We start from the raw sequence: 15797 nt of genomic DNA, 5'->3' as shown, positions 1-15797 counted from the left end.
TTGTTTGTATTTGACTTTATTAAATGTATTTATATTATCATTTGGTGCAGCCGGGCCAGAGCAGGAGGGGATAGAAAGAGAGAAATTATTATGTTGCTGGTAAATAATATGGTTGTAGTAGTAGGCTAAAGTTAAATTATTTAGTATGCACTACTTAATTAATTAATTTTATAAGATATATTTTTTGTAAGAACCACAATTAATAAATATATTTCAGTGAATAACTTATTGTTCAAATCTGTATATAAATATGTACATAAAGTGTTGTAATTATATTGTAAAATGGATGGATGGATGGACGTTTAAAACAAAACTGTTATTATTAAATAGTAAGTATACATTTTTTTGAGTCTTTTTAGAGAAAATCATATCATTGTAGTAAATTATGCAAATTACTCGATAATGTCATGGTGACCACGCCCATAGCCACGCCCCCACCGCCACAGGTATCTTGGCAGTTTATGGGAAACACTGCAGATTTAATATAATTTTTTTCTGATGCACACCTGTATGTGCGCACACATTTTGCAAATTAAGTCAAATACAAATTAGGCAACCAGAGAAGTATCCCACACTTCCTTATGTCAAGTAAATCTGTAGAGCAAATATGGACATCTACATCATCAATATGATTTGCCTGAGTAGCTGGACAGGACAAAAAAAAAAAAGTTAAAAGCTTTTATATAAAAATTTTAGGAGTCTTTGCGGAAAGCAACACGAAATCTGAAAAGATCAAACATCTGTTTTGTGGCTAAAAGCAACAACAACAACAACAACAATCACAACATGTACATATTTATATAAATACCAGTTAAAAGCTTTTCGAGCAAAACTTTTGTTTTTGCGGCAAGCAACAAAAAAATCTAAAAAATGTGGACATAGCTCTTGAAATCACAATTTTTTTATATTTCAGCAGCCAGTTAAAATTATTTTAGTCCATTTGTTCTGCTGTGTATGTGCACACACAGCACCTTTTTGCAAATTAATTCAAAAACAAAAACCGAAATATCACAAGTTTCCAGACCATAATAAACCCTGTGGAGTTCAGACAGACATAAGTACTGATGCAACATATTTTCATCTGGATTATTTGCCACTCCTCCCTGCCTGATGTCTTTATCCAGTAAAACAACATACTGTCATGTAGTGTATCTTCACATTTTACCCTCCCCGCCTCTTCTTTTCTCAGAACCACTTGAGTTTTGCAACTAAAAAGGACAACAAAAGAGTGAGACTCCAAACTTTAATACAAAGAGTCATTTAGTTGATTGTACCTGTACTGGAAGGACATGTTGGTAATCTTCATCTTGATCTCCTCCTTAAAACGCTGCTCTCCGGTCAGCTGGAAGAAGCGCTGAGACATCCTCTCGTAAATCTTGGCGTTCCTCTTGCTGGTCTTCAGTTCATTGTGGTTCTCCTCCCAAACGTAAAGGAGTGCTTTCATTTCGCCGTCCGTCCAGTTGGGGGCCCGCCGGTGCTTCTCGCTGTGCGTCGCTATCAAGTAGCTGAAAGAGTTGTCTCCGGCTACCGCCGCCATTTTTAAAAGCCTTTTTACGGTTTCTACTTTCTTCCCTCCCCCCTTGGAAAGAGCTCTCAAAATGGAGGAGGGAATCCGGTTAAAAGCTTTTAGCTGCTGGTGATGTCATCGTCACCGTGACAACCAGGGGGAGGGGATGAAAAAGGGTAGGCGAGGCTCCTCTCTTCCCTCCCCCATCACTGGCGCTACAAAAAGCTTTTAACTGAAAGGCTGCAGTGTGAGAGAGCTTCTGGGTTTTTTTGCCATTTGAAATATGAGCCTCGTGGGAGGGAGGGCTTTGTTGCCGTGACAACCGACCACTTGCAGCAGAACCTGCTCTCTTTAAAAACCTTTTGCCCAGTCAATGTGCGCAGGCTACTGTAATCAGAATCAGAAGAGTTTTTATTGCCGTTGTTTGAAAACGGGTTCACAAACTAGAAATTTTACTTGCCGCAATCGTGCAACATAAAACACATATAACACAGAATAGAATAACATGAGCTGTAACTGAGCTATCAGATCTTGTTATTGTTCATGTGTCTGATGGCCGAGGGGAAAAAACTGTTCAGGTGGCGGGAGGTGTGGGTCTGGATGGACCGTAGTCTCCTGCCTGAGGGGAGAGGGGAAAATAGTTTGTGTCCAGGGTGAGAAGAGTCAGCTGTGATCCGACCCACACGCCTCATGGTCCTGGAGGAGAACAGGTCCTGGAGGGGTGGGAGTTTGCTGCCAATCACCTTCTCAGCAGCACGTACCATGCGCTGCAGTCGATGCTTGTCCCCGACTGTGGCGCCGGGGAACCACACGGTGATGGAGGAGGTGAGGATGGACTCGATGATTGCTGAGTAGAACTGCACCAGCATCCTGGTCGGCACCTTCAGTTTTTTCAGCTGCCGCAGGAAGTACATCCTCTGCTGTATGGGTTTTGCCATTTGATAGTGATGTTACAATGTTCTAGAACTATATACTCAACTTGCTTTTTTGTAGTTTTAAACTCTAATGACTTTAAAGGCCTACTGAAATGAGATTTTCTTATTTAAACGGGGATAGCAGATCCATTCTATGTGTCATAATTGATCATTTTGCGATATTGCCAAATTTTTGCTGAAAGGATTTAGTAGAGAACATTGACGATAAAGTTCGCAACTTTTGGTCACTGATAAAAAAAGCCTTGCCTGTACCGGAAGTAGCGTGACGTTACAGGTTGAAGAGCGCCTCACATCTGCACATTGTTTACACCAGCAGCGAGAGCGATTCGGACAGAGAAAGCGACGATTACCCCATTAATTTGAGCGAGGATAAAAGATTTGTGGATGAGGAAAGTGACAGTGAAGGATTAGAGTGCAGTGCAGGAAGCCAGGGTGTATCTTTTTTCGCTCTGACCGTAACTTAGGTACAAGGGCTCATTGGATTCCACACTTTCTCCTTTTTCTATTGTGGATCACGGATTTGTATTTTAAACCACCTCGGATACTATATCATCTTGAAAATGAGAGTCGAGAACGCGAAATGGACATTCACAGTGACTTTTATCTCCACGACAATACATCAGTGAAGCACTTTAGCTTCGGAGCTAACGTGATAGCATCGTGCTTAACTGCGGATAGAAACAGAAGAAACATGCCCCTGACTGGAAGGATAGACAGAAGATCAACAATACTATTATTACTTCTACTATCAGGAGACACCGAACCAAACCCTGGACCTGTAACCACACGGTTAATGCTGTCCAGCCTGGCGAAGCTTTGCAATGCTGTTGCTAACGACGCCATTGAAGCTAACTTAGCTACGGGACCTCGACAGAGCTATGCTAAAATCATTAGCTCTCCACCTACGCCAGCCCTCATCTGCTCATCACCACCCATGCTCACCTGCGTTCCAGCGATCGATGGCACGACGAAGGACTTCACCCGATCATCGGTGCGGTCGGCGGCTAGCGCGTCTGCTATCCAACTGAAGTCCTCCTGGTTGTGTTGCTGTAGCCAGCCACTAATACAGCGATCCCACCTACAGTTTTCTTCTTTGCAGTCTTCATTGTCCATTAAACAAATTGCAAAAGATTCACCAACACAGATGTCCAGAATACTGTGGAATTATGTGGTGAAAACAGATGACTTAAGCTGGCCACCGTGCTATTCCAAAATGTCTGCTTCAACCCGTGACGTCACGCGCAAACGTCATCATACCGAGACGTTTTCAGCCGGATATTTCACGGGAAATTTAAAATTGCACTTTATAAGTTAACCCGGCCGTATTGGCATGTGTTGCAATGTTAAGATTTCATCATTGATATATAAACTATCAGACTGCGTGGTCGGTAGTAGTGGGTTTCAGTATGCCTTTAAAATGTCTGCCGTGTGGCCTTTCAGACCTGCCTGGCTTGGGTTCACTTAAGTTTACACTTTTATTTTAGAATTAATTAGCCGTTTGCATGTTCCACCTTTACTGCTATCACTATCTTTTGTTTTGGAGACATTGCTCCATGTTTTAGCTATTTCTAATCACTTAAACAAAACCCAAAACCAGTGAAGTTGGCACGTTGTGTAAGTTGTAAATAAAAACAGAATATACTTATTTGCAAATCCTTTTCAACTTATATTCAATTTAATAGACTGCAAAGACAAGATATATAATGTTCGAACTGAGAAACTTAATTTTTTTTGCAAATAATTATTAACTTAGAATTTAATGGCAGCAACACATTGCAAAAAAGTTGGCACAGGGGCATATTTACCACTGTGTTACATGGCCTTTCTTTTTAACAACACTAAGTAAACGTTTTGGAACTGAGGAGACCAATTTTTTAAGCTTTTCAGGTGGAATTCTTTCCCATTCTTGCTTGATGTACAGTTTAAATTGTTCAACAGTCTGAGGTCTCCGTTGTGGTATTTGACGCATTATAATGCGCCACACATTTTCAATGGGAGACAGGTCTGCACTACAGGCAGACCATTATAGTAACCGCACTCTTTTACTATGAAGCCACGCTGTTTTAACACGTGGCTTGGCATTGTCTTGCTGAAATAAGCAGGGGCGTCCATGATAACGTTGCTTGGATGACAACATATGTTGCTCCAAAACCTGTATCAGTCCGTCTCAGATGAGCTCAGGCCCAGCGAAGCAGTCTGCGTTTCTGGTTGTTGTTGATAAATGGCTTTCTCTTTGCATAGTAGAGTTTTAACTTGCACTTATAGATGTAGCGACATACTGTAGTTACTGACAGTGGTTTTCTGAAGTGTTCCTGAGCCCATGTGGTGATATACTTTACACACTGATGTCGTTTTTTGAGGCAGTACCGCCTGGGGGATCCAAGGTCAAGGGCATTCAGTGTTACGTGCAGAGATTTCTCCAGATTCTCTGAACCTTTTGATTATATTACGGATTGTAGATGGTGAAATCCCTAAATTCCTTGCAATAGCTCGTTGAGAAAGGTTGTTCTTAAACTGTTGGACAATTTGCTCACGCATTAGTTCACAAAGTGATGACTTTCGCCCCATCCTTGTTTGTGAATAACTAAGCCTTTCATGATAGCTGCTTTTATAATAATAATGATAATAATGGATTAGATTTATATAGCCAATTTTTATACCCAATCAGGGCACCCACCTGTTCCCAATTAGCCTGTTCACCTGTGGAATTTTCCAAATAAGTGTTTGATGAGCATACTTGCCAACCCTCCTGGATTTTCCGGGAGACTCCCGAAATTCAGCGCCTCTCCCGAAAACCTCCCGGGACAAATATTCTCCCGAAAATCTCCCGATTTTCAGCCGGCGCTGGAGGCCACGCCCCCTCCAGCTCCATGCGGACCTGAGTGAGGACAGCCTTTTTTCACGTCCGCTTTCCCACGATACAAACAGCGTGCCTGCCCAACCACGTTATTCCATACGAGGCGTCAATACCGCCGATGAGCATGATGCAGATGGAGAAGATGTTCTCGGCGTCCGTGTTGGCGCACACGTTGCCAAAGCCGACGCTGGTCAGGCTGCTGAGGGCGGCGATGTACGAGCTGCGCACCGACGGGCCGTCGACCGCATTGTTGACGTAGGGCAGTGGTTCCCAACAACGCGGACCGATTGCGCCGCACAAGAAATAAAAAATAAAAAATGTTGTTGTTGTTTTTTTTAAATCAACATAAAAAACACAATATATACATTATATATCAATATAGATCAATACAGTCTGCAGGGATACAGTCCGTAAGCACACATGATTGTATTTCTTTATGCAAAAAACAAAAACAACAAAAAAACACCCCCCCACCCCGGTCCGTGGGACAAATTTAAAGCGTTGACCGGTCCACAGCTACAAAAAGGTTGGGGACCACTGACGTAGGCCATCTCCAGGCGTTTGCCCAGCTCATGGAGCCATCCTTGGGGAAGAGACGGGAGGACAACAGGGTGACAAGAACTAAATCATCCAGACTAGAGATAAATTGTATTATTATGTTTATCTTGGGGCGGCGTGGCGAAGTTGGTAGAGTGGCCGTGCCAGCAATCGGAGGGTTGCTGGTTACTGGGGTTCAATCCCCACCTTCTACCATCCTAGTCACGTCCGTTGTGTCCTTGGGCAAGACACTTCACCCTTGCTCCTGATGGCTGCTGGTTAGCGCCTTGCATGGCAGCTCCCGCCATCAGTGTGTGAATGTGTGTGTGAATGGGTGAATGTGGAAATACTGTCAAAGCGCTTTGAGTACCTTGAAGGTAGAAAAGCGCTATACAAGTATAACCCATTTATCATTTATTATAATCTTAAATAAATATATTTATTAATTTTTTTTAAAATAACTAAATACATTTTTACTATATTTTGCTAAAAACATCCAAATTAATTGTATTTTTATTTGTATTTTTTCTGACTCCTTATTACATCCAGCCATAGAATTATAAATTAAAATAAACAATTTAAAATAATTAATTTTAAATGATCATAATAATTCATTTAAAATAACCATATTTAATTATTAAAATAATTGCTTGTTTATCAACAACTTTAGCATTTTATTCATTACATTTTGAAGCTCTCAGAAGCCAAGTTATGTTATATTCCTTAAGATTTATTTATGCAAGTTTGAAGTATCAATTATCTAAACACAGTTTTGTTTGCATATTTTCAGGATATATATATATATATATATATATATATATATATATATATATATATATATATATATATATATATATATATATATATATATATATATATATATATATATATACATACAGGTGCCTTCAATTTTTGGATTGTTTTTGTCATACAGGTTAAGGTTATGTTATGATGTTATTGTATTCCGAACATGCATACCATTACAATATGATCCATCACATTTCTCATTACAACTTGTTCAAACAGGAGAAGGAAGAAGCAGAGCTCATTTAAAGGCCTACTGAAATTATTTTTTTAAATTTAAACGGGGATAGCAGATCCATTCTATGTGTCATACTTGATCATTTCGCGATATTGCCATATTTTTGCTGAAAGGATTTAGTAGAGAACATAGACGATAAAGTTTGCAACTTTTGGTCGCTGATAAAAAAAGCCTTGCCTGTACCGGAAGTAGCGTGACGTCACAGGTTGAAAGGCTCCTCACATTTCCCCATTGTTTACACCAGCAGCGAGAGCGGTTCGGACCGAGAAAGCAATGATTACCCCATTAATTTGAGCCAGGATGAAAGATTCGTGGATGAGGAACGTGAGAGTGAAGGACAAGAGTGCAGTGCAGGACGTATCTTTTTTCGCTCTGACCGTAACTTAGGTACAAGCTGGCTCATTGGATTCCACACTCTCTCCTTTTTCTATTGTGGATCACAGATTTGTATTTCAAACCACCTCGGATACTATATCCTCTTGAAAATGAGAGTTGAGAACGCAAAATGGACATTCACAGTGACTTTTAGCTCCACAACAATACATCGGCGAAGCACTTTAGCTACGGAGCTAATGTTATAGCATCGGGCTTAACTGCAGATAGAAACAAAATAAATAAACCCCTGACTGGAAGGATAGACAGAAAATCAACAATACTATTACATCATGGACCTGTAAATACACGGTTAATGCTTTCCAGCTTGGCGAAGCTTAACAATGCTGTTGCTAACGACGCCATTGAAGCTAAATTAGCAACGGGACCTCACAGAGCTATGCTAAAAACATTAGCTATCCACCTACGCCAGCCAGCCCTCATCTGCTCATCAACACCCGTGCTCACCTGCGTTCCAGCGATCGACGAAAGGACGAAGACTTCACCCGATCATCCGTGCGGTCGGCGGCTAGCGTCGGATAGCGCATCTGCTATCCAAGTCAAAGTCCTCCTGGTTGTGTTGCTACAGCCAGCCGCTAATACAACTTTCTTCTTTGCAGTCTTCATTGTTCATTAAACAAATTGCAAAAGATTCACCAACACAGATGTCCAGAATACTGGGGAATTTTGAGATGAAAACAGAGCTTTTTGTATTGGATTCAATGGTGTCAGAATACTTCCGTTTAACTACTGACGTCACGTGCATACGTCATCATACATAGAAGTTTTCAACCGGAAGTTTAGCGGGAAATTTAAAATTGCACTTTATAAGTTAACCCGGCCGTATTGGCATGTGTTGCAATGTTAAGATTTCATTATTGATATATAAACTATCGGACTGCGTGGTCAGTAGTAGTGGGTTTCAGTAGGCCTTTAATGCCCGCCCACAGAGTAAGCCGTGCCCGCCCTGGGCTGAAAGCTGTTTATTGTATTTTATTCATCCATCCATCAATCCATCTTCTTTCTCTTATCCGAAGTCGGGTCGCGGGGGCAGCAGCCTAAGCAGGAAAAAGACCAGACTTCCCTCTTCGCAGCCACTTCGTCCAGCTCCTCCAAGGGGATCCTGAGGCGTTCCCAGGCCAGCCGGGAGACATATTCTCCCCAACGTGTCCTGGATCTTCCCCATGGCCCCCTATAGGTCAGACGTGCCCTAAACACCTCCCCAGGGAGGATTCCGGGGGGAATCCTGACCAGATGCCCGAACCACCTCATCTGGCTCCACTCGACATGGAGGAGCAGCAGCTTTACTTCGAGTTCCTCCCGAATGACAGAACTTCTCACCCTATCTCTTCGGGAGAGAAACGCTACCCAACTGAGGAAACTCATTTTGGCCGCTTGTACTTGTGATCTTGTCCTTTCGGTCATAACCCAAAGCTCATAACCATAGGAGAGGATTGGAATATAAATCCCCAAGTAAATTGAGAGCTTCGCCTGCCGGCTCAGTTCCTTCCTCACCACGACGGATCAATACAGGGTCCGCATTACAGAAGACGCCACACTGATCAGCCTGTCGATCTCCCGATCCACTCTTCCCTCACTCGTGAACAAGACTCCGAGGTACTTGAACTCCTCCACTTGGGGCAAGATCAAGAATTAGTTACACGCCTTATTTCCGATTGTATTTAGTAATAAATAGAGCCTTGCTTCCGGGCCATCTTCTTCCCCCTGTACAGTAACAATATTCCATCAGCAGGCGAGTGATCGGTTCTGACATCGACACAACTGTAAGTCAAATCTATTATTTGCTGCTATCAGTTTTGCCCAAAAACTGATTCCGTGTCAAAAATGGATTCCTGTCGCTGCGCCGCGAAAGCATGAACCGCTCTCGGCTTCTTCTGTCCACAACTGATTACTAACTATATGTAGGACAAACACTTATAGTTGTGGTCATCATAAGGATATGTGTTTGAAATTATTCAAGCCTTTATCGTGTCCAAAAGGCAACATAGTTGGCCATTTCTGTGTTAATAATGAGATGGTAATATTTTGTTATTGATCCGATTTTAATGCACTAAAACCTCTTTCTTGTTTTGAAGCTATATACAATATTAACTGATCTTTGTTTATGCACATCAAAAATATTAATCAAGTGTTTGAATGTATTCATTCAAGACATGTATGATAATGAAGTGCATATACTCTACTGTTTACATTTTAAAGTACCCTAAGAGTTAAACATTTGATAATAAAGCACCCACTGTACTGTTTACATGTTTTATACCCATAAAATAGTTACATATGATAATAAAGTACCTACAGTACTGTACACTTGTTGAAGTACCCTTTAAAAAGCTAAAATCTACCTTAAACATCTTAGTGATTCAAAATAACATTTTGATATTGACACATGACATCTTTACTTCTACTAGGGATATTTTAGTAATGTATGCACAGATGAGATGTCCATCCATCCATCCATCCATCAAAATATTACTTTGCATCACTTTTTGGCAACCAAGAATACATTGATTTAATAAATACATCCAAACACTATTATTATTTATTATGTACTTGAACAAATAACAGTTAATATTGTAAGTAGCTTCTAAACAAGATAGAGGTTTTAGCACATCAACATCAGATCTACAACAGTTCTCTATAATTAATACCATAGAAATGGCCAACTCTTTAATTTTTTGGACACGATAAAGGCCTAAAGAATTTTAAACACATATCCTTGTGATAAGCACAAATATAAAGTGTTTGTCTTGCATGTAGTAATCATTTGTGGACGGACATAGGCCAGCATTAAAGCTTTAACAAGTGTGTGCACTAGCGCAGCGGAAATACATTTTTGGCAGGGGCCCCCTCGAAAAAATGTGATGCCCCCCTTAAATATTTTTCTGCAGCCAGGTCTGTTCATGAGTCACGCCCAGCCTCGTGAGGATTTGTTGACCATGGACTGGTTACTATATGAAGAATTGTTCCAACGGAGCGACTTGCTGGTAGATTCTACTGACAGATCAGTCAGATCTATATGCTTCTTTGTATTAGAAATGGCAACAGTGCATGTGCTTGTAAAAGCCAGTCTTCCCCACAACAAAGAACCTTTTGACTGATCGGACTACAATAGTGAACTCATGCAAAGATCTTCGGGTAAAACTTGACCATGAATGGAGATATCCACTGACGTCACCAATTGGAAAACCATCACAAGTTGGACACATTTCAAACAGCTCGTTTGGAGGAAGTACGAAGGAAAGCAAGAATGTTTATAAATATCGCCGCCATGCCTCTATGGTTTCATTTCAGATATCTGGGACTTATGCAGTTTTCAAATACACAAAACAGGTTGCAATAGGTAAAAAAAAGTTGGTTTTGAAAAATAGGTCCCCTTCAAAGGCCTACTGAAATGAAATTTTCTTATTTAAACGGGGATAGCAGATCCATTCTATGGGTCATATTTGATAATTTCGCGATATTGCCATATTTTGCTGAAAGGATTTAGTAGAGAACATCGACGATAAAGTTTTGGTCGCTTTTAAAAAAGCCTTGCCTGTACCGGAAGTAGCGTGACGTCGCAGGTTGAAGGGCTCCTCACATTTGCACATTGTTTACACCAGCAGCGAGAGCGATTCGGACCGAGAAAGCGACGATTACCCCATTAATTTGAGCCAGGATGAAAGATTTGTGGATGAGGAACGTGAGAGTAAAGGACTAGAGTGCGGTGCAGGACGTATATTTTTCCGCTCTGACCGTAACTTAGGTAAAAGGGCTCATTGGATTCCAAACTTTCTCCTTTTTCTATTGTGGATCACGGATTTGTATTTTAAACCACCTATATCCTAACTATATCCTCTTGAAAATGAGAGTCGAGAACGCGAAATGGACATTCACAGTGACTTTTATCGCCACGACAATACATCGGCGAAGCACTTTAGCTACGGAGCTAACGTGATAGCATTGTGCTTAATTGCATATAGAAACAGACAAAATAAGCCCCTGACTGGAAGGATAGACAGAAAATCAACAATACTACCAAACTCTGGACCTGTAACCACACGGGTAATGCTGTACCGCCTGGCGAAGCCTAGCAATGCTGTTGCTAACGACGCCATTGAAGCTAACTTAGCTACAGGACCTCGACAGAGCTATGCTAAAAACATTAGCTCTCCACCTACGCCAGCTCTCATCTGCTCATCACGACCCGTGCTCACCTGCGTTCCAGCGAACGACGTCGCGACGAAGGACTTCACCCAATCATCGATGCGGTTGGCGGCCCGGAGACTGAGGAAGTCAAGGTGAGAACAGCGGCGCGCGTTGTAGCTTTCGACGACACCCCGACCGCCATCAGTCGGCAAGAAACACATATTTCCCCAAAGTTACATACGTGGCATGCACATAGCGCCCTGCACGTACGGGCAAGCGATCAAATGTTTGGAAGCAAAAGCTGTACTCACGGTAGCGCGTCTGCTATCCAACTCAAAGTCCTCCTGGTTGTATTGCTGTAGCCAGCCGCTAATACACTGATCCCACCTACAGCTTTCTTCTTTGCAGTCTCCATTGTTAATTGAACAAATTGCAAAAGATTCACCAACACAGATGTCCAGAATACTGTGGAATTTTGGGATGAAAACAGAGCTGTTTGTATTAGGATACAATGTGTCCCAATACTTCCGCTTCAACCCTTGACGTCACACGCAAACGTCATCATACCTAGACGTTTTCAGCCGGAAGTTCCCTTGGAAATTTAAAATTGTACTTTATAAGTTAACCCGGCCGTATTGGCATGTGTTGCAATGTTATGATATGACATATATATATAAACTGTCAGACTGTGTGGTCGGTAGTAGTGGGTTTCAGTAGGCCTTTTAAGTATAACAATTAGCTGAGAGACAGGTCTTTTCTCAAAAATTTTTTAGGTTGGGCACTCTTAAATTGCAGTTATTTTTTGCAACTCACAACATTTTTGAGATAGGCCTACGTGTTTTATTTAATTGAATGACTAAAATACAGGTATGGGTTTTCCTTTTTTTTTAATTTAAAAAGTGTTCCTGACAAAAAAGACCCTCAGAACTCAAACTTTGGATTTACAATCAGGGGCGCCGTTAGGGATTTTGGGCCCCATGAAAATAATCTTTACAGGGCCCCCTGTATTATAATTTCATCATCATTAGGGGCCTCTCTGGGCCCCCCCTCCATCATGGGCCCCTAGAATCCGTCTCCTTTACCCCCCCTTTTCGGCGCCCCTGCTTACAATACATGCTTTTCCTTTGGATATTGGTCATTCTTTAGAGTTGAGGTAATCCATACTCCGTAATCCAGGAGACAGACTAATCCACAGATAAAGTAGTCAGGCACAGATCAGGTTTAGAAATAGAAGAAGTCAGGTTATTAGAGAGGAGCAAATTATAAAATACTGCAGATTTAGTATGCAGGATTTTAAATCAATCATCTTATTTTTATTTTATTCAACAATTTATTTGTATTAAATATTTCTGTTTTATTATTAACAATTATGAATACATTCAAAAAGTAATTTTTATTTAAATCATCGTATTACTATTTAAATATTGTTATTACTAATAACAAAATAAAACGCAACATTGATAAACACAGGGAAGAAAGTATTCAACCTGAGGAAGCAGTGGAAAATTCAGGGAACTTTGAGCGCCAACTGTAAAATCTACATCTAGCTGAATGGAGGTCCACGAGCAAAATGACTTCGTCAAAGACATCAAGGATTTGGACAAATATTTAAAAAACGCTTTGACAAACTAAAGATGAAGCAGTCATCTTAAAAAACAAACATGCACATTCAACAACACTACTGCGTTCATTGAATCATTGAACAGGAAGACCTGGATTTAGGAGCACATAAATCTACACTTATTCAACACAAAAGTTTGCTGAACAGGAGAATATGGAGCTGAAATCCTTTTTAGACCATAAAAGTCTGGAATTGGATAATTATCTATATGGACATTTTTTTACATCAAATTATGTTATCAAAATGCATGTTTTTTTTTGTTAGTTTTTTTGTCCTGTACAGCAACTCAGGCAAATCATATAGTTGATGTACATGCCCATATGGGCTGTACAGATTTACTTTACAAAAGAGATGTGTGGGATACTTCTCTTGTTCCCTTATTTGTATTTGACTTTATTAAATGGATTTATATTAATATTTGGCGCAGCCGGGCCAGAGCAGGAGGGGATAGAAATTGAAAACAAAGGTAGACAGAGGGGAAAATTGCAGGGACAGGAGGATGATAAGAGAGAGAGACAACAACAACAACAACAACAGAACAGCATCAGCAAATACTATATGTACAAATATGATTAAGTAAAAGTGATAGCAGAGAAGCAGTTAGTGAAGGAAATATTAACAGAAATGACAATTTACATTATTACACTACGAATTGAGCTGTAAAAATACCAATAGAAATAGCACCATTGATAATGAATAATAATAATTATCTCTATTATACATACATTTTCTACCTCAACAATACAATTGTTTTGAATGCAACAATACATATACGTATGTTATGATAACTTGAAATACCAAAGAAAGCAGATAAATGGAGGGGAAGAAAGTATTAACCTTGTAGATTGTTATAGTAACAATAGGTTAAGCTTTGTCAGTGTACTGTGGGTTACCCAGTTTCCCCTAGGGGAACAACGTTAATATATGATTGATGAAACGCGATTATATGCATGTCTGTATGTACGCATATGTGCTTGTATATGTATGTTTGTAAAGTGAATGTGCGTGTGGATGTATGTACTTTGAGTGTGTAGGTTGTACTGTATTTGTGTATGTATGTGGGAGCGTAGGTACCCGTGTGTGCGTATGAATAATTGTGTGTATCTGTCAATCAATCAATCAATGTTTATTTATATTGCCCTAAATCACAAGTGTCTCAAAGGGCTGCACAAGCCACAACGACATCCTCGGTACAGAGCCCACATAAGGGCAAGGAAAACTCACCCCAGTGGGACGTCGATGTGAATGACTATGAACCAAGACACAGCACCAACACCAAATAAGAGGGCTGCACTGCCAACGCAAGCCTCGCACCCTCAGCGAGGTCTCTGCCTGGGAACGGCAGGCCACCAGACCGCATCCCAGCAGCCCGGGCTGGATGAGGAGGCAATGAGGGGCACGCCGTACTCCCAAACCCCAACCCACCCATGCTTGTGTATAAGGCCCCCCAGAGTGTCTGTGTAGTCAAAATTAAGAGGTCAACCGTTACAGCCAACCTCCAGTTCCTATTGATGTGTGTACTGTAGCGTGAGGGAGATATGTATGCTTGTGGGAACTAATAATGCGATTAAAATTGGGGGACATCAAGGCCATGGTGGGTCCCAGCCATGCAGAGCCCCCCCAAAGCCTAAGTGTCTAATATGCAGCTAAAATTGAGGGACAAGACAGGAGGACTGGGTCCCCACATAAGGCATCCTCATCCCCCTGCCATGCCTCCCTGCAGGACAATCCCTTGAAGTTTCATATGTGCGTGTGCTCTGTGTACATACATACTGTACATACAAAATAACAGAACAAAAATAAAAAACATAATAAAAATACAAAACAATTAATGAAAAAATAATCAAATACATAAAATAAATACATGAAAAAAAAAAGTAAGATAAAAATTAATTAAATACATAAAAAAATTAAATAACGGACAGGCCCGCACGGCCGCAGCACAGGGCAACCTAGGACAGACCCGCCCCTCCCCCCAAGGGGGAAGGAGGAAGCCCAAGGAGACCCGAAGCCAGAGGGGCATGGGCCAGCCCCCGCCCGACAGCGGATAGCCCCCACGAGAGGACATCCCCCAACCAACCCAAGGCAACCGCCCCTCCCACACCCCAAACCCCGCCCAGGCACCCCCATCCACCAACAACCGCTAGACCACCTAAGGATCAGCCTGCCAGGCCGAAACCAGGGAACACACAGCCGGCCCCCCGGCACCTAGGACCCCCCCATCCATGGAGCAAGACCCTGTGGGGCAGAGCCACTCCCCTGGCCCCTATAGGAGTCAGGTCAGGACATTAATTAGCGATGCCCAAAGAGATCAGAATTCTGTCAATTGTTGTTTTGATTCAGCAGACATTTTTCCACAACTACATAATTTAATAAAGTGTATTTATAAAAGGTTTATACATATTTTTTTCCCCAATTCATGAGAATAGTTTTATTGGTGATGCCTAACGCGTTAAGGAGGTATGTTTGATGTATATCAAAATCAGTTGCGGGGAGATAACCCAACAGGCAGAGTGAGGGGGAGATGGGAATGGGAATCTCTAAGGCTAATGACAGGTTCTCGCACACTCCATGCCAGAAGTTATTCACAGGAGCACATTGAGTGCAAGTAATTATATATCTTATTATCTGAGCAGTGTACACAAATGGAGAGTCAGCTAAACCCATTTTATACATTCTTTGATCGGTGTAATGTATTTTGAGCTGAATCAGCCGTAAATTTGGATTCTTAATCAAACTAGAAGTATTAAGGCATAATTGTTTCCAAAAATCTTTGG

The 15797-nt window shown here is 41.2% G+C and overlaps 1 protein-coding gene across 1 annotated transcript in view; it reads right to left on the bottom strand.

Moving 5' to 3' along the window:
- The window catches only part of msantd1 (Myb/SANT-like DNA-binding domain containing 1), a 24339-nt gene extending 22568 nt beyond the window's left edge, over positions 1–1771 (bottom strand). Inside the window, exon 1 of the mRNA XM_062067038.1 lies at positions 1275–1771. Within this exon, the coding sequence (XP_061923022.1) occupies positions 1275–1537 (263 nt within the window). The 5' untranslated portion in view covers positions 1538–1771. The remainder of the gene's footprint in view (positions 1–1274) is intronic.
- Between the last annotated feature and the right edge of the window lie 14026 nt (positions 1772–15797).

Source organism: Entelurus aequoreus, linkage group LG12 (assembly GCF_033978785.1).
Source record: "Entelurus aequoreus isolate RoL-2023_Sb linkage group LG12, RoL_Eaeq_v1.1, whole genome shotgun sequence".
NCBI classification, from domain to species: domain Eukaryota; kingdom Metazoa; phylum Chordata; class Actinopteri; order Syngnathiformes; family Syngnathidae; genus Entelurus; species Entelurus aequoreus.
The sequence above is the reverse complement of the archived record's forward strand: the minus strand, read 5'-3'. Positions and strand labels throughout refer to the sequence as shown.